The sequence below is a fragment of the Hippocampus zosterae genome, chromosome 9 (assembly GCF_025434085.1).
Source record: "Hippocampus zosterae strain Florida chromosome 9, ASM2543408v3, whole genome shotgun sequence".
In the NCBI taxonomy this organism is placed as follows: domain Eukaryota; kingdom Metazoa; phylum Chordata; class Actinopteri; order Syngnathiformes; family Syngnathidae; genus Hippocampus; species Hippocampus zosterae.
Window position 1 is genome coordinate 25,608,434 of NC_067459.1, and position 22,643 is coordinate 25,631,076.

A 22,643-nucleotide genomic window follows, 5' to 3' on the forward strand; every position below is an offset into this window, starting at 1 on the left:
ATCTGGAGTCTAGACTCAGTGGCTCTGCCGAGCGCCTCCCTCCCTTCTTTGCTCTCCGCATCCACACGCATCCGCGCCTCCCTCCCGCCTTCATCGAGCGTTTGCGTCGCTGACGCTCCCCGAGTGAAATAGAAGAAGAACTCGCTTTCTTGTCGTTTATTCTCTCACCCTTCTGCCTAATTCTTGTCCAAAATTGCGCGTGAGCCACAACATACACATGTGGAAGGAATCACGGAGGCCATTGTTATTGCTCCCTCCCAAAGCTGAAAAACACATCTGGGTTGGGTTTTTTTTTTTTCTTGCCTTTTCGTCTCTCATACATTGGAGGCCTCGGTGAAAGGGAAGCAAGCGGTCGACACAAGTGACAATCTAGCGCAGTGACAACAAACACGGGACGCCTCCCTTTAGCCCGCACGTGCCGTTCACAAGAGACGCCTTCTCGTCCAAGTGACGGAGACGCTCGGCTTGACGCGGTGCAATTTCTTTGTGAAATTGTCCCTGCCCAGTCCTCTGTAAACAACGCAATCACAATTGATCACATCTACACTCCGCAATGTTTACAGAAGGAACAAAAAGTGTTGAGCGCGTCACTACTGCAGGCCTACTTACAGGGGGCTCCTTTTTTTTTCCATGTAGCCCAATTTCCTCTCCAAATAACAAACATAAGCATGTTTTTTTTTTTACAGCTACCTTCGGCCCCTATCTTCTTCACACCCCACAGGATAAATGGTGGCGTTCATCTGTGGGGTGTTTAACAGGTCATAAAAGGCCGCTACGTGATACTCTTCAACAAGGCCTGAACCTGTGTGGCCGCTCGCCTGACTGTCGCCTGCCGGCCTGCCCCCCTCCCCTCCCCTCAAATGGAACAAATTATCCAGCCGCTGGGGTAAAACAAGGTAATATTCATTTTAGGGACAAGGCGAGAGAGCGAGAGAGACAAATGCAAGCAAAGAAAACATCTGGAGAGCAGCGTTTGGTCTTCGCCCTTTCTGGAAGCCATTAGAAGACAAATCGAGTTCCGAGTTGGATTGCTCTTCTCTCGCTTTTCACATTTAACACAAGTTGAACCTTTGCACATCACCGCTTTCAACTGTGGCTTCCATGTTGCTCTTTCTCAAGGAAGTGCCAGTAGGGATCGTAAGAGGGGGAGGCAGATGGACAGATTGCATTTGGATTTCTCCAACGTCGCTGAAACGTTTTCATCCGACACCTCGAGTGTTTCCTTTTTGTCGGCAGAGTTCAAAGACAGAACGGGCTTCCCTTTCATCAGCTGACCACCGAGAGACCGCGTGTGGCAAACCTCAATGATTTGATGCAGGCTGTCAGACGGAGTGATGGGACTGTTCTGCTCAAACATTGCACACTGACCCACAACGATGTTTGTCTGACTGGGAAATGTCCTTCGTGTCCTTACATCATGAGCCTGTTAACATGTGCAAAGACGTCACTGACAGAACAACTATTATTATTATTATTATTATTATTATTATTATACATTTTTTTTCCCCAGCTTTGAATTGCAATTAAGGAAGGCGTGTTTTAACGTGTTATCGGCAATCTCAGCAATTCAGGCATGAAGGAACGCAAGTCGACGATCGTGGATGTGATTTGACGGCTGATAAGGAGGTGAAGAAAAACCGTGACGTGGCAGTGGTGCCTGGGAATCGTTGTTTACAGACCTGCAGATTGATCGGTTAAGTCTTCCGTTCTCCATGGGAAAAAAATGAGCATCTCATCAAATTTCGGCACCTCGAATGAATGAATGCAAGCTACGAGGACGCTCGCTCAGTTAATTGTGTTTCATTGTGCCACCTGTGGGCCATGCACTTTGTGAAGCACTTGAGTGGCTATCTGCTCCCGCTGTAAACTCCTTTGAGTGTGTTCACTTGTATTGTAACAAAGTGACTTGAGAGCATTCTTTTATGGCCACGTTACGACACCCCCGGATGGTGCAACCACCTGCAGGTGCTCCTTCAACCTTTTGCTCCGGCTCGTCGCCTTCATTGGACTGTGGGGCAACTGACCGCTGCGGGTTGACCACTTCACCTTCTGCAGTGCTTCATCTGTTTCAATGGACTTTCACGCCATTTCCACTGACATTATATGTGCGTGATGTCCCCCCCCCGCCCCAATCCAATACAGCCTGGCCATTTCCCCATTTGCAGCCACTTTTCGAGCGTTCTCATTTTTCAACTGAGGTCCACCGTTCAGCACAGCGCTAAATTTGTCTGTCTGCGCCTTGATCAAAGACACTAAAGTGCTTTATCCCACCTGCACCACAGGTTAGACCTGCTTTTCACGAGTCTAAAAATCAAGTCTTCAGTCTACTTTTTGACACCAAATTTGCAGACGCGCTGAAGTGTAGCGCATGTGCCAAATTCACCCGCATGCTGAATTAGACCATGAAAAGGACATTTTTACAACGACCGCAGACTACTTTCTAAGCTCGGAGAGACGCAATTCCGCCCCAAATTTGCTAGTCTCGACTTGCGCCGCCACTAAAATGAAGTTATGGGTGCCAGTCTACCAAAATAAGACCAGAGCCAAGATTTGAATCCTTGAATTTTCAACTCTGAGGCAGACTCACAAGATCCAGCTTGCTGCCGTCTCCGTGAAGCAAGTGAAAACAGCTGTTCCGGTCAATAAAATAATCTTTTGCAAAACTATGTCAACAGATTGCCAGGTCCTGTGCCTTGCTGTTGTGCACCGTTGTATCGTCTGCTAAGGCTCGACAATATTTTGGAGAAATGGTCAATGTAAGTCGTCGTGTTGCCGTTTTGTCTCCTAAAATAGAACTAGTCCAATAACTCAGATACAGGAAATGCTCGTGACAATGAAGCACAAGCGGGAGGTTCTCGATCTTGGCCAAGGAAACAGGCCTGAAGAGAAGCGGCGAGTAGAACTAGTGCTCTTCCTGTTGCGAGACAGCCGGTCTAAATGAGTTCTTGGAGTGACCATTTTGTGTACAGTGTGTCCTTTCTGTGACCTTTGTAGCTTGGGGAAATAATGAAATCTTCACATGGCCCTTTGAAGTGGGCTCGCGGAGAAGGGATCTCCAAGTTATTACTATACTCCTCTCTCTATTGCTCTCCCATAAGGCTGGGATGAATTGATGTAGTCCAAGCACATTCTTCCCACAGCATACACACCCCTCAGGAGCAATAGATGCTCGAACGAACAAGGCTGTTTATGAAACATCCTAAAATGAATTTTCTCTTGTTAGGTTAGCTGCTGACTTGTTCACGCCAACTAATAAAAGGCTTAAATGATGGTGGCCGGTTATATATCGTGTAAAACGCTCACTTTTGAAAAAACAAAACCAACTATATTATACGTTTTATTTATTTTTTGACAACCAAAAGGGATGATAAGAACACATTTCCTTCAAATTTCTGTAGTCCCCCCCCCCCCTCAAACGTCATTCAATTTGACCAGAGGCCAGTAGGCTCGCAGTATAGTATTCCGTGTACGAAGGGCCCCCCCGTGTGTCAGAAGAAAGAAGTACTTGGAAGATTTGTAATGCGGTTATTCCAATCACCGCAATAATAAATATGACTGTAGATCAGGGGCCCCCAACCAGCCTGTTTTAGATGTTCCCTAATCAGGTGTCTTGGAGCAGGAAAACATATAAAGTAGGCCGGATAGGGGCTCGGAGGACCGGAATTGGAGACCTCTGCTGTAGATTAACTAAATATATTCATATGGTATGTACAGTACTGTGCTGTATTAATATTTGCATGACCGGTAAATACATTAAAAATAGTCACAGTTGTTAAGCAAAAAAAAAAAAAATAGTACAATACAGTAATAACATTAAGAGTAAAGTTATTGTTACCAATATCAACATGATATTAATGAACGTGGATTTTTTTATTTGCTTCCTATTCCATCAACTACTGGGTGTGTTCAAAAAGGCAGTGATGCGTTTACGTGATATGAGGCGTTCAGGATGTCAGAAAGAGAATAACCATTCCCTTTTGGATGAGCGCTAAAGAAAGCCTTGTGACTAAACGTTGTTTTTGAAGCCCTCGTTCCAGCCGCTGGGCTTTTTCGCCTCCTATGTATAATCTAAACAAAAAAAATGTACATGAGTTTCGTTTGCAAGTCTTGTGAAAACTATCCCGCGCAGTTTTATGAACGAGCAGCAGATGGCGCTGCAATTCAACACTCCTCCACTGACGCGACAGACGCGTGGATATGACGTCACGAAAGGTCGGTACACCGAAATGTACCGTTGAAGCTACCAACTATCTCGCAAACTTAAGTCGTCGCCAGGATTCAAAGTAAATTTTAAACATATTCCACATAACGTAGTACAGGGATCCTAGTGACTCAACGGTGGCTGAACTTCACTCACAGCCATCAAAATTAGACGTTGAAAAATCTACTTTGCTTTCAGTACTCTACTACTTCTGCTTTTACACAAGTAACGACACTTAGTGTTGATTGAAAAGTGTGTTTAGCGACGTTTTATTGCCTTTGCGGAACTTGCGGTCGTGTAGAATTATTTTCTCGTTTCCTGTCATTGGTTCCACGAGAGAGACCAACGCCCCCACGAATCAACTCGATACGTGCAGTACAGTATTATCTTTGCTGTTGAAAATTAATTACGCACACACCCAAACGACGTAGCACGGTAGGTAGGCACGTGGCCGCCTCATAGTTTTGATGCTGGGGTTCGAATCTCGCCTACGCCCCTCCTGTGCGGATGTCACCCCCATGCTTGTATGTGTTTTTTTAACTATGGAGTCATCCCAGTTTACAAAAAACATGCACGTTAGGTTCATCGAAGACGACGTTGTCTGAAAGATGTGAGTGTGAGCATAAATAATTGGATGATGCTTTGCTCTGTGATTGACCCGTGTCCAGTCATGGTGGATCTTGTCTCTCGGCAAAAGTCACACCAAATTGAGTCACGGTTAGGTAGTGAGGACAAGCTGTACAAGGAAAAAAATATATATAAAGGATGTGTGGGCATTGGAACAACACATACTATTTCTGTACATTCTGGATCCAAAAGATTTCTGCTGCAGGTGGCAGACCTTGGTGTAATAATGTAGCACAACACGCGGCTGCCGCTGAAGGTCGTTCACTCGATGACTTGCTCTTCCTTCTTCCCCAGGCAAGAGGCCTCACTTGAGAGTGACTCTGCCGGCATGCATAATGAAGGTAAGGGAGATGAGTGTTCCCATAGAATGCGTCATATATTCTCATTCGTGGCGCTGGATGAAACCTTTTCAGTTTCACATGTCCATTTGGAAAAAGAGAAGGACCGGTAATGCCAACAATTCTTATTGGCACCTCTAGTTATTCCTTATGTATAAAGACATCATGTTACCATGATGTCATACTTCCTTCCGGGTGGCTGAAGCCTTTATCTTTCTCACATCTTATCTACATGTTGCCGGGCTTTAAAAAAAAACGGAATCATTCTTCATCTCCCAGAAGGAAAAATCTAAGTCAATCTAGCAGTGCAACCTCCAAACACAAAAAGTTATTCTGACGCCGGATGATTACAAACACACTCAAGTGTGAGTCTGAACTATCGCCCGCTCCATGATTGTAAGCAGACTTTCCATGATCTTGAAAAGACTGTGGGCGCGTTGTTCAAACCGCGCAATTCTGGACATTAATACACAGTAAATGGTCTCATCATAATCGAAGCGAGGCCCGCTCTCGTTGCGGCTCATTTACGTCTATGCTGCGGGCTTTCTCCGCCTCTCACAATTTGCCGGCAAATTAGTGTTTGAAATGTAAGTATACAACTTTGAAAGTCAAGACAATCGCACGGTCCGTCAACGTCTTTAAGTGCGTGTAAAATCTGACGGGCTTAACGTTGTATTCCTCAGGGAAATTACCTTCCTGCTATCCCCACCGGCGTCAGTAATGTGATGATTTCTATTTTTGTCGGCAGCCCAAATGAGTCCATGCTTCCCTTCAAAAGGAGAGCGTGGTCAGCTCCTTCGTTTCTGTCGCGGACTGACAACAAAAGCAAAAGATGAATATCTGATAAGACGGCAACACTACCGCCGGGGCTCTACAACACTTTTTTTTAATATAAAACTGCTAGTACAGTAGCTTCTTCACTCGTTTTCATGAAATAACAGATAGACGGGCTTAAGTGTCGAGCAGGAGTCAGCAAAGAAAAAAAAATATTCAAGAATTTATAAAAAGAACAAATTCTTGCTTGTGGAGGTGAAAAATGTTCTTGCCGTTGAAAACGTTTGCGGCAAAATGCCACCATCTCTGTGCGGCCTGGAGCCCCGGCAGCTTTGATTTTCAGGTATTCATTGATGTCCAAAGCAAACCTCGCGAGCATATAGCGAAAGTATTGTTGCGAGCGCTTCGGACCGGAGGCTAAATTGAGATTTCTGCGTCTTCTTCACGAAGGTGTGTCAGAAAGGGACCTCTGCGACGCACTCGCAAGCAATATCCCGTGCTCGAGAAGTATCCCGTGCATATCGGAACCGAGTGTTTGCTTTTCTTCTGCTTGTCCGTCTCCCCCTTCTGCCGCGCTGTGACTCCCCTCCGGCGTCTCGTATCCATCCGTCTGTGCTCTTCTTCTTCCTCTGACTTTGCGGTTCCTCCCAAGGCTTTCCGGCTGCATCGTGTCCTGTTTTGATGCGTTTTTACTTCTAATGAGCCAGTTGTTCCAGCGTTTCGATCCCCCGAGGGAGAGCCGGGTCGCTCACAGAAACACTTTCAAACCTCGTCACCGCATTCGCGAGAGATGGGGGGGGGGGGGGTCACGCAGCACGTACAAAGTGAAAAATGTGTTGTTGACAGTTTATGACTCCGCGTTCTTTTCCCGTCAATTAGACTGCGGTTATTCAAAAGCAATTTGGAAAGCGTACGCCATCTCCCGGGGCCTTGCGCTGCCATTGTGTAAGTGATGGATCCGTTCCATTTCTCGGCGTGGGTGCGAGCTGAAGAAGCAGAAATATTATTAAGGGTAGCTTGGAGCCACGGCAGGCGCTCCATCTTTGGTGGTGCTCTTTGGCAGACAGCCGCGAGGAGGGAAGACGGCGTGTGAGGCCGCCGAGTATCGATACGGCCCGTGTCGGTGTTCCTGATGAATTGACATGACATTTTGCTGTTGTTGCTAAATGTCACATCCCACGCCGCGTGCTCTGTTGCGGGCCCTCCTCCCATTTTGTCTCCCCCCCCAATCTACCTCATCCTTACCCAAAGGTCACACCCGATGTGATTTTGTTTTTCTCTCTTTTTTTTATTATTATTAGCGAGCATACCTCCGCTTTTGCCGGTTTGTCCAGCGTGGCTTCGCTGCCTTGAAGGTTGGGGCTCATCCTCATGCTGACGGCGTCAGCTCAAAAGAAGCTTAGAGTGGTGCCCTTCAGTTTAGGTCACGGTAAAAGTGTGATGATGAGAGGCGGGAGGGGGGGGGGCTCTACCTTCATGTTTGCTTGTCCCCGAAGACCCAATTTAGGTTTCTCTCCATATCTCGGTGAGGGAGGGTGGGCGGGGGGGTACGGCGAATTAGCTTTCATTCTCGAGTGAATGAGTTTGCTCTATCTTAATGAGGTTTGCCGTGTCAGAGGCAAGAGTTTGCAGCCCGCATGCTAAACAGGCAGAAATTGGAGCCGCGTACTCGCCTCCTCCTACTACAAGACCACAGACATCCTTTCACCGCACTTGTAATTCCAACGCCGCTCGGCAATTACCCGCATAGGCGCTTTTATCTTGTCACTTCCAAATGAGAATGAAAGAGCCAGCAGAGGAGGGGGGGCCGTCTTGTATTTTGCCGTCATTTGGGAAAACTCATTCCAGACTGTAAATAACTGCGGAAAACACGACACCGGTCCGACCGGAGACATGGAGTGTCGTTATGCAAATGAAGCCGGAGATTGACGGATGCCATTTGGCAGAATTCTCGTTGTGCGCGGTGCCAGGCCAGATAGAGAGATTAGCGGGCCGCATCTGAACGCGGGCGAACGGCGAGCGATGAGCCTGGTCATTTATTGTGTCGCTATTTCTCTCGTTTGACTCCAGACAGCTCATTAAGGAGCCACTCGTCACGCGGACGGACAGAAAGACGCACTCTAATAAGCCGTCCCGCGCTCCGTCAGCGTCGGCTCGTTTCTGCCCGCCGCCGCCGCGTCTTTAAAATGCATCGCCGACTGAGGTTTTACGCAATTCATCATCTGGCCCCCTCTCCCGGGTAGGACTCGTTTCATCCTCCCACTCGCCGTTAGTCCGCTCGCAGGGCTGCTTCAGGGCAGCCGTTCAGACGTGCCCGCTGGGTCGGAATAAGGAGAGGCGCTTTATAAAAGGCTGCCGTGTTTTGCGCGGGCTTTAAGTGTCACTCTGCGGAGGCCGCTAAAACACCCGCATATGTTCGCAGAGTCCGCGGTGCCTCGTGAAATAGCTTTGTTGTCGGGCTTTTGTCTCGCGAGGTATTTGACATTCAGGAGTCGAGAAATAAAACACGCCGCCTCCCCGCAGCGGCCATGTTTGTTCACCGGTGATGTCATTTGTTTGGCTTGAACAACCATCAGCCTCCTTGTTGCGTGCTGGCGGATGCGCGTAGCCACGCTCAAAAGAAGAAAGGGCCACTCGGGTACACAGAAGCCATGAATTATTGACCACGCCAAACAGGGCCGCTTGCTCATTTACATCTCGGTTTAAAGTCTTTTCATTTGCAATTCAGGCCCGTCGCGTTTGCTGCCGACTTTCAAGATTGCGGCGTTGCAATCGGGTGCGCTTGTAAAGGCGATGGGATGCCATGTTTACGGCTGCCCGTGCACACGGACACTCCGCCTGAAAGCAGTACAATGAACGAACTCATTGAAATTGCAGCACATTGACGCAATATTAGCTGAGCCGCGCGGAAGAGAAATTAGGATAGAAAATATGCGCACCGAATACTCAATCAACGTATCGTTTATTCTTGTCAACGGTTGACCGGAACGCATCAACCAAACAAATTCCGACAATCGTTCTTCTCATTGTACTGCGCGATTGTCCGTCCCGGGGGTTTTGCGCCTGTGCGTTGCCGCCTGCGCCACGCTTTCAGCAAAACTAATTCCAAGTGTGTTTGTGCTGCAAACACTGGGGGGGGGGGGGCGCCTTGTTAGACAAGCCCACAGGCGCGTCTTATTAATGTCTTTGGCAGACATTACACTGCGTGCCGCACGTTCCGAATGCAAATAGCTCGTCGTCAAGGCGGGTGCAGCTAATTGTCTCGAGATATGCTGCCGTTCCTGGACCTCTCGGGGGGGGGGGGCAAGTGGTTCTTCGGTACATGCCAACCTGCGGTGGACTTGGTGGGGTGCAGGAAGGGGGAAAATTGATTTTTTAAAAAAAATGTACGTAATCTACCCGTTTACCTCGGGGAGCTGTTGAGTTCAAAGCCGAGCTCTGGTGAAAGTTGCGGGCATGAAACACTCCAGGACCCAAAACGAATGAAGCCCAGAAGTGCACAGCACCAAAACACTCCGATAGTTGAATCCACGTATTTGTCAGAAGAATACGAGTCTGAAAGTGCCAATTAAGTCAAAATGATGGGAGGGCTGTGACTCGCAAAGCTTTTCAAATCAAATATTCTATTGCTTTGTTACAGCTGCAGCTCTGGTGATATCAATAAAGATGGATTATATTGGCAAAAATAATTCATAAAACGCTAAATTAATAACAAAGACAGGAGAAAGCACAAAAACAAGCTGCTCAAAAATCAAGTCTCATGCGGAGTCAAAAGCCAAAGACTAAAAATGAGTTTTCAAGATGGCCACTTTTGGATGCCGTTACGTTCATTCTTTCCAAAGAGAGGGAAGGGAGCGGCAACGGAAAAGGCCGCATCCCCTCTGAGCCGCCGCGTCGTTCTCGCTCCCTCTAATAGCGTCTGGTCCGGACACGGGGTCAAGGCGGAGGAGCTCTCGGAGCTAAGGTGCCTCAGGTCCAGGTTACTTCAAAATGGGAAAACAAATCCTGGGATCTTCCAAACAGCTCTCAAATATTTCAGGGCCCAGTGAAGAGATCCGCCGCAGTCGGAGTCCTCTGCTCCCTCTTTATACGAGTAGCAGCCAAGAGGCGAGCGACAGCATTCTGGCCCCACTGGAGACGCTTCACGGAGGAGCGTCTGACTTGAAAGTCGAGTGCGTGACGGTCATCCGGCCAAATGACCGCTTCAAAGCGCTCTTGAGAAAGGAGAAGGCTCGACCGGAGCTTCTTTCAGCCGCCTGCGATGAAAGAAGCCGGATTTGACAAAAGCAGCAATTTGCCGCTGGTGGAGAGAACACTTGTGGCCATGAATCAACGCCCCGAAGAATAAGCGCGCGGTAAGAGAGACCGCGAGGAGTGCCACGCAGTAGCGATGAGCGCTGCGCCGCCTCGGCGCCATTCTTCACGCCGCCGGCTGACAAGGGAATATTTTATCAGCCTGGCACGGGAACAAGGAACAAATTCATTTGTAAGCGCGCACTGCCGGGCAAGGACGCCATCACAGCAGGGTGGAACGCTCTGCACCATCATTAACGCTTGGCGAAGATGGATGCGGCCGCCTCCGCGTTGGCGGCAAAGGCTTTGGGATGCCGTCTCACTCAAGGAAGCTGAAAACAAGGCTCCCCAATTGTGGCGGCTGCCGGAGTTTTTGCTAAGCACAAAGGTACATGTCTTTGTCATAGGAGGCGTTGACATTTTGGTGCCACGTGTATGTTTTAAGGAGACAGTTTAGTTGGTTGTTGCTGGATGCAATATTGTTTTCATGATTGTCGTTTCGTGCCAGAAAAATCATCTCCCGTCACAAATAAAGCCAGCTGGATGGATGGATGCACTTGATGGCGTTGATGATGAAGACCAGACTCGAGATGCTGCAGCAGCCTGCCTAAGCATCGTTTCCCATCAGAAGTCGCGCCCGAACTTCATCATTTGCGACAAGCAATCCATTTTCCTCATCAATAGCCGCATACTATTTATTCTGCTCATCTAAAAACATTGTTTATCCTATTTTGTTTTCATAGCGCCCTTTTTTTTTTTTTGGTCCCTTTCAAAAGTGACTCAGTTGAGCAGGATGCCATCGCACTAGCGCCCTCTGTTGACGAGCCGCCATCCCTCCCCTATTGTCCTGCGTGAAATTGCACCTTTGGTGGCTTTTCTTTCTTGTCCCTTTGTTGCTCTCTTGCCCCGTACCTGAGCGTTTCTGTCATGTCCCCGGCTTGCCTTTGGAATCCATCTGGCGAGCGCCGCTCAACCCAATTAGAAGTCAGCCGAAGAGCAGGCAAGAGTGTCGCCGCATGAATCATTCATGTGCCCAAGTATTGTCAAGGAGCTGCCGCTCGGGTGTGTCGGCAGCGCGCGTGACCCGTCTCTTAGGGTCATTTGGGCGTTTTCGGGAAAGTTTCCCGCGGGCTCGACCGTCATCCCGTCGGCGTTGCTTTCAATCCGCTCGCATTTAGGTGGCCGGAAAAGGGCTTTAGCACGCACGCTCGGAATCTCATCCGCTGACATCAAATTGCGTTTGGCCGAGCCGATTCATTTTTGGCCTTGTGATTGAAAATGCTGCGAGAGGCGGGACAATTAATCTTACGCTGCCCCCGTTTGGATTTGGCATGGAGAGAGAGAGAGAGCTCCAAATTCAGAAAATAGATTAGAGCGATGTCGTTCGGCCGGGTGAGAAAGGAGAGGCGAGGGCTTCTCCATCACGGGGTCTCTCTGGCTGCGACCGCATCGAAATAACCTGCAGGAAGGAATAAACGGGCGCATCCATCAACGGGATGGCCGGCGAGGACGCCGATTGATGTCTCGGCGCTCGGCTATGCCTCTCCCTCCCGCGGTCGGGGGATAGAGGGCGCCAACGCGCACTCCGGAGAAATACCCGCCGTCAAAGGCCAACCTTGCTGCGGCCCGGAGAGTCACCGGGACGCGCTGCTCGTCTTCCTTTGTGGATTATCCGTCTCGGTAAAGACTGTTTGCTGGGTCGAGAACAAACCGGTTTTGTGGATTTGGCGTGTGAGGTCAACCGTGGCGGGAGTTTGCACGCTTGTGGTCAAATCGAGGCGGACGGGTTTATTTCTCTTCTGTTTGTGTGCCGATGAGCCCAACCCAAGCCCAACCGTTGCCCGGAACAACTCTGTAGCTTGCCGTCCTGATGGATAATGTGCTTGTGTGTGTGCGCGCGCACGCGTGTGTGTGTGTGTGTGTGTGTGTGTGTGTGTGTGTGTGTGTGAGCGAGCCTTCCCTCCCCACGCCTGCCCCATGAAGATTGATCCCTCATTCCCACCCATTTCTTTCTCTCACTCCCCCAATGTGCCTGCGCTTTTCTCAGAGTCTGAATAGGTGAAGCGCTGTGGCTCCCAACAGATGGCGGGGGGGGGGGGGGGGGGGGGGGGGCTGCAGATGCGAAAGCGTGACCAAAGTAAGCAGATAAAAGCCCCAAAACTTCACGGCAGCTGCAACAGTACGTCGGCTGAAGGAGAGGAAAAAGGTGGACGGTGACAACGCGCTAATTTGATGAGGGAAGGAGGAGAGCAAGCGGCCAACGTTGGATTGGAAATGGGGAGCAACTCTCTCCTCCCTCCCTCCCTCCCTCCCTCCCTCCCCCTTGCCCCTCCCTCTTGTATTCATCTGGCATGAGGCCACGCCTCTCCCCTTTCACTTGTCAGCGCGTCTATAACAGTGAGCTATCTGCGCCGGGGCTGCGCGGGGGGGTGGGTGGCTGGCTAAGCGATCCTGGCGAGGGCGACGGGATCTGAACGGAGCGGACAGGACTGGATGCTCCCGAGTTGCCGGCGCAGGTGCGTGTTATTCCGTCTGCGTGCATGCCTTGCATCGTACAAACGGGAACACACCCGCGTGTGCGAGTCGCCGGCTCCTCTGCGGGACTCGCGTCGTGGTTGCAAGGTACAGCGCTGGGGCTTTGCCCTCGTTTACACATGACTACTCCCATCGGTTCGGCGCTGCTCCGGACACAACTCGCTGCGCGTATTGTGCGGCTCGCTTGATCCGAAGCCGTTTTGTCGCTCGGGATCCGAGGGCACAAGTTGGTACTTGACGCTCCCCGTTTGTGTCTTCCAAAGTGTTCCGACGACGACGGTTTGCCGCATGCGGGCACTTAATTCCTCATCACGTGCGGTGTTGGATGAATCGGTCAGTTCGGCGTCGTCGGCGCTTAGGTGTGGACCCTTTGTCTGAGCGGGGGCCGTTTTTAAAATTCGCTACATTCATTGGGTCGGCCTCGGTTTACTCAACCCAATAGAATCCGCGCGGTTGCTTGCTGAGTGAATGCTTGTGTACATTTAGAGACGCTTCAAGGCTGAAAAACGACCAGGAGGGCACTTGGGGATCGTTTACCTCTTCTACACCTTTTTTTAAAAAAAAATTGGGGGGCCACTCCACCCATTCAAGGGTCGCCACGATCACGCCAATGTCTGCCTCTCCAGTAGCCGCCTGCTCATATTCTTGGCGAGCGAATATGCTCGCTACCCGTGTTTTGTCAATATCTTGATGGGTCGCCACTTAGCGCCAAGCTGTAGCGGTTGCGATAGTGAGGGGAGGGGGGGGGGCGGCTGCGAGAAGTGACCTCCAGGGTGAAATATTCACGTTGGAGCGGGCGCAACCATCCGTGCTGTGAGCGGCGATACGGGTGGATGGATGATGGAGGAAAGAAGGCGCGCGGGCAAATAAGGAAGCTCAGGAAGATACATCTTCTTCAAACATTCATTATTTATTACGACACGCTCTTCTGAGGAAGCGCGAACCCCCACGTCAACTGGCCTCTTTTTTAATCTGAATGCCAGCGGACTGAAGTAGGAGGATCCTCCCGCCAAGTCCCACCTGTCCACTTGTCCCCAAGGCACAAACGCCCGTGCGCACCCACGGATGCGCGAGACCTCTCCCGCGGACTCGCCGCCTTCGTGGCAAGTGAGCGCCAAGCCGCGGCCACTCGCGGGCCTCCCTCCGCGTTACGCTGGTATCGTCCACCCCGAGTTGCTCATCTTTTCACGAGTCAAATTAAAACAAAGCGCGGAGTGGCGACCTTGAAACCTGTTGATATCGTTTGCGGCCGCCGTGCTGTGACTACGTAAGCGAGCGCGTGGGATTTGTAAGGCGCTCGATGCGCCGCTTTGTAAAGCGGCCGGGGGAATGTGTCGAAGGGGCGGCCGTGTCGACGAGTTACACGCCTGAATATGCATTGGATGCAAATGGCGGGGCTGTTGCCTCAAGCTGCCCATGAAGCCGAGGGCACGGGCCAATCGATAAACGCATTGGGGACGGATGCTTCCACATTTTACAACGCCAGGTGACAGGTGGTGGATATCGGTGGTGGCTGTCAAAGTGACACCGCGGAATGGTCGCTGGGGGAGATGGACTGCTCCATTCTGCTCCATTGTGCTCCTCTCATCTCCAGTCACTTGCTCTATTGGCAACATGTTTCAGAACTAGATTCAGGTACACCCCCGTGCTCTAATCCCAAGGGTGTGGGTGCGTGACTATATAAAGAGAGAGATACGTCCCAAAAGTGTTGCTGATGACTTTGATGATTGATTCATTGTGCGGCGTGACGATGACGTAACTTCCGGACGTCCGCCTTCAAACTCGTTGGCGATGGTTTCGGTTGTTTTGATCCGCTGCTCTCAAGTCATGAAAACCAGGGTCAAAAGGATCAAATTGATGGTTTGATGAATTGATATTGGGCCATGCGAGAGACGATACATTTGATTCGATGGCCTTTTTATTTTTTTCAACCCAGCCCTACTATCACGTCAGTCGGCCATCGCTGTACCCGCCGTTTGTTTTGTCAGCATGCAAGTGAATGAAATCCAACTCATTTTTCGCAGTGTTGGAAGAATACATGCCCGTGAGAATTATTCTAACCATACAATGCAATCATCTTTCATTCAAAAAAAAAATCTGTAACATGAGACAGTTAATTTTTTTATCCGGCTTCATTTTGACTGAAGGCTGATAAGCGCACGCTTCCATGTTTGATTTTACGGCGGGAGCGGGAATCCGATTTGATTTCATTCTTTGGCGAACACGAAAAGCGTCATGGGCAGCGCTCGCTTGTTTCAGGGCGATCGGCCGCAAACCGGCCATGCGCTGAAGCCGCTTCGGGAGATCAACGTGCGAATCACGAGTGCCTCGGCTCTGATGATGGATAGTGTGGCGGCGGGGGGGCTCTTTTGGCGATGCCTCGGGTGCTCTCCCGCTGCGTGCGCGCTTTCCTGCCGCTGTGGGTGGGCCGCGCGTTCCAATGGTTTCCCTTTTGTGCTCCCGAGCTGCAGTGGCGCAGGTGCCGGGCGGGCTGCCGCAGTGAAGAGCCTCGCTGCCCTTTCAGTCTCGGGAGACTCGCCATCCTGGAAGAGCAAAGATGATACGAAATAATATTGCTACATTTTATATCGGGCAGGGAGGGGACTGGGGGGGGGGGGCTTGTTCCAATCAAATTTTAGCTCCCCGGGTCATCGGTGACCTTTTGTCGCAGTTGAGAATAACATACGACTTTTGTGCCTCGAGGCGCATCGGCCGTTGTGTTGCGCTAATAAGGTTTATGGAATTACACATCTCGAAATTGGATTTTGTCACGCCGCCAAAGCCGTGTGACAACAGGTTTAAAACCTTGCGCAACAGGGGTACAAGTGACCTGCGACTGAACTGCCTTTTCTCCGCGATTGAATCCTCAAAGTAGGCGCGGGGGGAAAAAGTCCGTCCGTGTCGATGAAGTCAAATTCGAGTCGGACGTTGTTTCTTCATTTCACAAGGAAACATGGGCTCCTAAACAAAAGGCAGACTTTGGCTTCTGTCCTTGCCCCACTTTTTGACTGCGTGTATTTGATGTCATTCTTACCTTAGTGCACGGTTTGATCTCCTTGGCCCAAAGAAGCTCAAATCGCTTTCATCCCTCCGATGTGACCGCTGGTGAAGAGATTCATTCCGAGTGCCGTACAGGAAATCTTCCACTTCGCTTATCTTTAATGAACGGCGGGAGTACTTTGCTCGACCCGGTACCGTCGACTCCATCCTCACAAATACCGGCGGCATTGTTCAAAAGGTACGCAGAGTAAGTAGAGTGGAAGAGGAGCGGGGGGAGTGAGGCGGAAGCGAGCTAGGAAGTGAGACGGGCAGCCCAGCAACAGTAACAACGTTCGAGTGTTGGCAGGCACTTGGCATTCTTTAGGCCTGCTGCTCTATAGTGGCGGCTTAGTCAACTCTCAATTGGGAAAGAAAGAGCATTTGGGATGGCCGATCAATTTGGGCACCGCAGGGGTTCCGGCCCCCTGAAATCAATCGGCCTCCTCCCAGAGGACGAGAAGGCAGACGATCAAAGAAAAGACCGCGGGGGGTGCTGCGCTCCTATCCTCCCAGCCAAAGTTCATCCGGATCAACCTGAACAGATGTGCAGATCCGTTCCATTCCAGCCCATCCCATTCACGGGGGGTGGCGGGGCGCGGCAGAATCGGCAGCTTTTCTCTGCTCTTGAATCCATTTGTTCTCATTGCACTAAGACAAAGAACTCGGCCTACCTACACCTAAAGCCTTGGCCTTCTGTCTTTCCCTCCCCAAGAAGCTCCTCAGGCAAATATTGCTCTAAAATCGCAATCCTTCTCTTTTCATGGCACAGCATAGCATGAAGACGATCGTTCTGACAAAGTTGCCAACTTTCTGTGAAACATCAATAAAAACAGAATGCAACGATTTGCAAATCCTATTCAAGCGATCTTTCATTGAGGACACTGAAAAGACAAACGATTTCATGTTCAAATGGATTGACCGTATTGTTTTTGCAGCGAGAACAGCAGAGGCCCCAGAATTGAGCCCTGTGGAACACCACATGACAGGATGCACTCGGAACACGTTCCCAAAAGCCACAACTGCTAAAAATAGTCTCTTTCTCCTCATTTTTCTTCTTCCGGGTAATACGCCATCTCATTCCCTCCGACTTTTTGCATGTCTGGTGCTCTTGTTCGCATCAAGGGGGCAAGGTCAGGCGTTGCATTTTCTCTCGGTTGTCGTGCTTGTCACACGACGGTGTGGCCCGCGGCCCCTTTCGAGCCATTTCTCTCCCGCTCCCCCTCCCTTCCTATTTATATTCAATCATTCACTCCTTTGTTGTCATGGGACAAATGAAACATATATCTCCGTGGCAGACTGCCGCATTAGCCAGCGCGCTCCAGTTAATGCGGATGTCGTGTTGGGCCAAATAATCCTGTCAAAATAAATGATGTCTGCGGCGTCCTCGTTCTTGTGTCCCCGATCCAGAAATAAGACCCGCGGGACAAAACAAGCCACGACGGAGGGCCGATGGTCTCAGTGGCTTTTACTTTGTGGATAGCTTGTCCATACAAAAGCTAAAAGGAAGCGTTACGGAGCAATTGAAGTAGGATGGGCTGGACCTACCGAACAGGTTTGCACTCGGAGCTTGCAAAGTTCACAACCTGAGTCAAATGAAGATGTGGAACCATTGGCAGGCAGAAGCCATTTTCCAGCCTTCTTCTGAGAGCAATGAAGCCATTGGCCGCTGGCAAACGAGCACACCGGCTGCGGTGCGTCGGGACAGATGCGCCGTACAATCAATTCATTCATCAAAGCATCCACCAATTGCGTGTGGGGGGGAGTAACTCTTGGCTCCCCCTTGAGTCTTTTGTTCCCTCTCCAAGTTGTGGAATGTTTTTTTGGGGGGGTCAGAAGGGGGGGCAAGGTCCTTTTGGGTTCCATCCTGACTCTGTGGGCGTGTGGTTGGACGAGTTGAGTGTGGAAGAACAAGAAGAGAAGTAGGCCGTTGGCAGTGGCGCTTCCTATGCGTTGCTAGCCTTGTGTCTCGGTCTCTGCGGAGTACGTAGCCAACCACCTCAACTCAGAACTGGACTTTGTGTTTGTTTCGCAGTGACTGGCTTCTAACGCAGAGGACGTCTGGCTCCGCTCGCTCTCCAGACAGGTAAGGTGAATCGTCTACCTAATACAAGAGAGGATGCTAAGAAGTTGCCACGGTTCTATGCATTTAGATCGGAACTTCAATACTGGCATGGTTGCACCACGTGGCCGTCGTCGGTGTGAACTAGTCCTTTTCGTAGTCATCGAATCATTTGGAGAGCTCTTTTACTCACAAACAAACGACAGCAGTCGTACTTCTTTGGGCAATGGATGGAACGCGAGTCCTATGCATGCAGAAAAAGATCGAGGACGTGACATTACGCTTGAACGTGCCACCAACGCTCGGCATTGCCCGTCTTCAATTCAGATGGATAGCAATGAAGATTTCACCGGCTGAGGCCGCCGTATTCCCTCTGCCCGCATCCCGTCGCTCTCGTTGTTTGTTTGGAGTGTTTACGGCAACGGATTTTTGGCTGGTTATACTTGGCTTTGTTTCGCGTGACATACGCGTGCGACTGCAGTCGGGTGATCTGTACAAAGTGCGGCCCGTCACCGGTTTATTTGCGTCGGCTCGAAGCCACCGTTCCGCACGGTCGACCCGCGCCATCCAATTGGCTTAGATTTACACTGTCGGGCACGTGTGACGTTTTCTTTGTTGATTGTGATGGATCCCGGATTACTTCATCCATGAGAAAGCTTGCATGTGTATTGAATGAATTGTTTTGGGAATGCCAAAGGATGTTCCACCTTCGAGGAGGAAAACATTCAGGCTCAGATGATCCTTCCCTCCATTTGTCATACCTTGGCAGAGACCAACAATTCGGCAGACTTCTGTTCACCTCCGCAATTTGTCGTCTGTCTGTGAATTTGTCACATTCAGAGGCATCTGGGAGTCCTCGATTCATCCGTCTGACGGTGATTAGCACAAAGAAGCGAGCGTGCTCATTGTGGGCTCCTTTGGATGAATCTGGGATGGTTGAGCCCTGTAGTGGTCGCGGCACATTTCCCCCGCTCTGGTTGTCAAGGGTGTATGCTAATGAGGGAGAGATGAGGATAGAGTGAAATGAAAAGAGAGAGAGAGAGAGAGAAAAGAGGAATGTTAATGAGCAAGCCAAGAAGGGTCACGCTTGTTAAACCAATAGCTGGAAAAAATAGCCTTCACTTCCCGAGGCTTTCAGCTGTAAACAAGCGAGGATCGTTTTTTTTTTTTTTTTCAATGACATATCAAATAATGACGAATTACTTGGCACCGACTGGAAGCAGCTGAGGAGCCATGTACACTCGCAAGAATTCAAATGAGCGTGATGCTCCGCTGTCCATTCAGCAACCAATATAAAATACGGGCCAAAGCTGAAAATAAGAAAAGCTTTATAAGCCTGTCAAATGAGCCCGTCTTCTTGACTTGTCACTCAATGAGGGACAGCTTTGATTCTTCTTTTTGTCTCAGCGACACGATCAAGAGTCGACAGGCGAATGAGATATTCTGTTTGAGGTCGTCAATATGCCAGCACCTTTTCTGCTCTTCTTCGGGGCGTCGACCTCCAGCGGTGGTCACATTTGATGTGGCAGATGTAGACCTCATCCGCTCACTTTTCTATCGCATGGATTCGCCTTCCGTCGAGCTCGGCTTGTTTGTGAGCTCTTTTGTTTTTTGCCTCATCCCTCGCCACCGCTTCCTGACGCGCGCTCACTTCCCGTGATGGACAAAAGGTTCTTTTCCCTTTTCCACTGAGACCCGCCTGTCGTTGGAGGCCGTTTGTCACCTCCTCCCCGGCGTATGTGCGCGTGACCGACCCTCATTTTCTACATGGGCAAGACCAGAAGTGCCAGCTTGCTTGCGCGCTCCGCTGATTCCGAGTCAAATATTAAAGTGGCGTGTTGTGAGCTCAGCCTAATTGATTCCTTCCGCACGGCGCGCACATAATGGCCTGACAGCAGGCGAAACCGGGCTTTGTCAACATTGGGCATGTTGCCCAGGACAGCGCCCCCGGTGAAGACCCCCCCCACACACAGAGCGGCCGCTTGCCAAACCCCCGGGGGCCAACGCGGATGGCGGCGGCTCACCGGCGGTGTCACCGGTCGCCTCCTAACTGGCAAGGAAGCGGTTGGCAAGCGAGATTGGGGGGGGGGGGGGGTTGCGCATCCTGCAAAAATGGCAGTTGTCTGCCGTTCCCACAATTCCTCCCTTTGTTCGCACACCACAAAGATAATTGCGCTAATAGCTTTAAATGACGCACGTTTAACAAGGAAGTAAACAAACAACGCAGACCACCGCCGTCCGCCGTTCCCGCACGCCTCCCTCGGGTGCCCAACCCGTGCATTTATTGGCCACTTTATGTGCATCTTGAACGCACCGCCATCCTTATTTACTTTCAATGCCTCTGGTGGAGGAGAGTGCAAGCAACGGCCCCCAACGGGGGGGTTCATGGAGGACGCACATTCGTCCCCGGTCCTCTTCTCATGAATCCCATTGACCTCCTGGCTCAGCGTGACCTACAGTCATCGGCGAGCGCTGCCTATTCATCTCCAAGGGATTGCGAAATCTCCCGTTCTGTCCGATGCTGGAAAATGATCGAATGGCGTGACGTAAGACGAAGGGGCTCGATGTTGCAGACGGATGCGCTAAGCGCACCATTAAGGAAACGGAGCCACGCTGACATTAATTACGAGGCAGACGGGAGGGGTGACAAACTGGCCCCCAGCCGCTGCTGTTTCCTATTTCACGGGGAAAGATTGAGAACACATAAAATGTGGCTGCGGAGAAAGAGTAGCTGCTTGCTTGTTTGAGGGAGGGGGGAGAGGGGGATTTGGGAGCGTGCGTCTGTGTGCAATATTTGTACAAATCTCAGCACGTCTCGGCCTTTTTCCCCAGACCGTCATACTTGAAGCGTTTCATTTCAGTGTAAGCAATCTGGAAAAACTCGAAAGGCTGCAGAAAAAGTCATCACAATGTCCTCTCCCCTGAGAAGCGGGCAGGGCTTTCATTTCTGCCTACTTCCCCGCAATAGATCCCGGGGAGTCAGGGGGTAGAGTCTGACTGGGGGGTCTTGATTGCCACCGCGGGGGTGTGTGGGAGGGTGGCTTTGTAGTTGGCTTCCTCTCTGACAGCAGCCTAATCGAGGGCTAATGGGAGTCCCAAAGACCTCTGCTGTTGTCCCGTTGCGAGAGCCTGTGCAGGGAGGCGGGCGGGGGGGACGGAGGGACACAAAGGTGAGAGTATGATCACAGGCTGATATCAGCCTTCCCTCCTTCTGGCTTTCCTCTCTGTTAGATTGATCCGTGCTGACTCGCTTTGCTCTCTGCGAGACAAGTAAAATGATCAAGTGCTGCTTTGTTCACCCCCATTCCAACTTTTTCAGAGACATGATCTTATTTGGGGGGGGCTCTTTTAACTTTGTTTTATTTCTCTTCCCTGGTTTGGTTGGTATTTCGAAACACATTTTCCCACAAGGGAGAATGTGAACAGAAGTCATTCATTCGAGAATAAACATCTTGTCCCAATAAGGCCTTTATTTGTGCAGTTTTGTTTCAATTAAATTAAAAAAGATATTTATTCAAAGTTCTCTTAGTTGTCAGTCCACCAGTACGCATCGGGGAGTAGGCAATCCTTTGGAAAGGGCCAACAGGAAGCATCAGCAATAAAGGGCGAAGCCGTGATTACCACTCGATCAATCTGAGCGCTCATTACAAGACGTCTGCGACCCGATAACACACCAATCCTGGAACGCCGGCGGTCCGTCGGGGACGTTTGGCAAGCGACGGAGGACTCATCGTCATTTCCACGTGGGCGGCATGCCAGGGACCCCCTTTGTGGGCCACTTAGGCCGCCCGGCGGTCCCCAAACACAGGTCAAGACGGACAGATGGGCCACGTGAGTGAGATGGGGAGCGACTTGTCCAGACGTCAGCCCTGCGCTCTCCCGGCATCAGGCCCGCCCACTTTGGTATCGAACTGTAGCAATACACAGAGGCTGAAGTTTCAACTTGGGGGCCCTTTTGTGTCATTTCAAGGCGCATCACATACTAAATGTTATTCCTTCAAATACATACCCCCACTGAGCTTTGTAAAAAAAATACTCCCTGGGTCTCGAGACATACCCCAAGATTCCTGCTGGGAAAGCCTCATTGACTGAATTATTCTCCGCGGTGATTTTTGAGCAAAGCACACAGAGATTGAAAGAGAGAGAAGCAGCCCGGCAGCCTGTCAGCCTTCCCTCTTTGCTCCAATCTGAACCCCCCCCCCCTGTGTAGTTCCAACAGAGGAGGGGAGAGATCATGTTGTGCATGTCCAAAAGCCCATTCATCCCTTGACAAAAGGCTCCCACCGAAAGCTAGCGAGCGAGGCTGAGGGTGAAAACGGCAAGCGGGTGGAGAGCGAGAGTAAAAGGAGTGCCCCCAAATTCCCGCAAATAACACTCGATGAGATAACGCTCATTGCCCGCTCAGGGCGCCGTCGCCCCCATCAAATGGTCAAAGATGGTCGATGGCCTTCGAGTCGTCCAAGCTCCCGTTTTCATCAAATGACACTTAGTCCGGAGTCTCCGGTGACGACTTTGATGTACAGTAACTTCCAGGCACGGTGGTGATTTTTCCGCAGTGAATAATTCAGCGCGGTAGCAACCGTTGAACGGAAGCCGGACGGAACCGCGGCAAAGCCAAAAGCATCGTAGTAGATGCTGAGTAACCATTCATATCAAGCACACCGGCGGATGATGCCAAATGATCGCTTTCACATGAATCGGTCGCAGAAAATGAACGTGACAATGCTTCATGTTGATATAGTATGTCAACAAATCATTCATCCGTCCGCGATGGACT

General features: G+C 50.5%; 1 protein-coding gene across 5 annotated transcripts in view; it reads left to right on the forward strand.

Annotated features, from left to right (window-relative positions):
* Window positions 1-5,075: 5,075 nt before the first annotated feature.
* The window catches only part of sulf2a (sulfatase 2a), a 32,064-nt gene continuing 14,496 nt past the window's right edge, over window positions 5,076-22,643 (forward strand). For 2 of the 5 annotated variants that reach the window (XM_052075363.1, XM_052075364.1), the window contains exon 1: window positions 5,132-5,169. In XM_052075363.1, the coding sequence (XP_051931323.1) occupies window positions 5,164-5,169 (6 nt within the window). In that variant the 5' untranslated portion in view covers window positions 5,132-5,163. Of the gene's footprint in view, window positions 5,170-12,598; window positions 12,750-17,839; window positions 17,891-22,643 lie in introns of those variants that run through there. The other 3 variants (XM_052075366.1, XM_052075365.1, XM_052075367.1) reach the window with 3 other exon arrangements.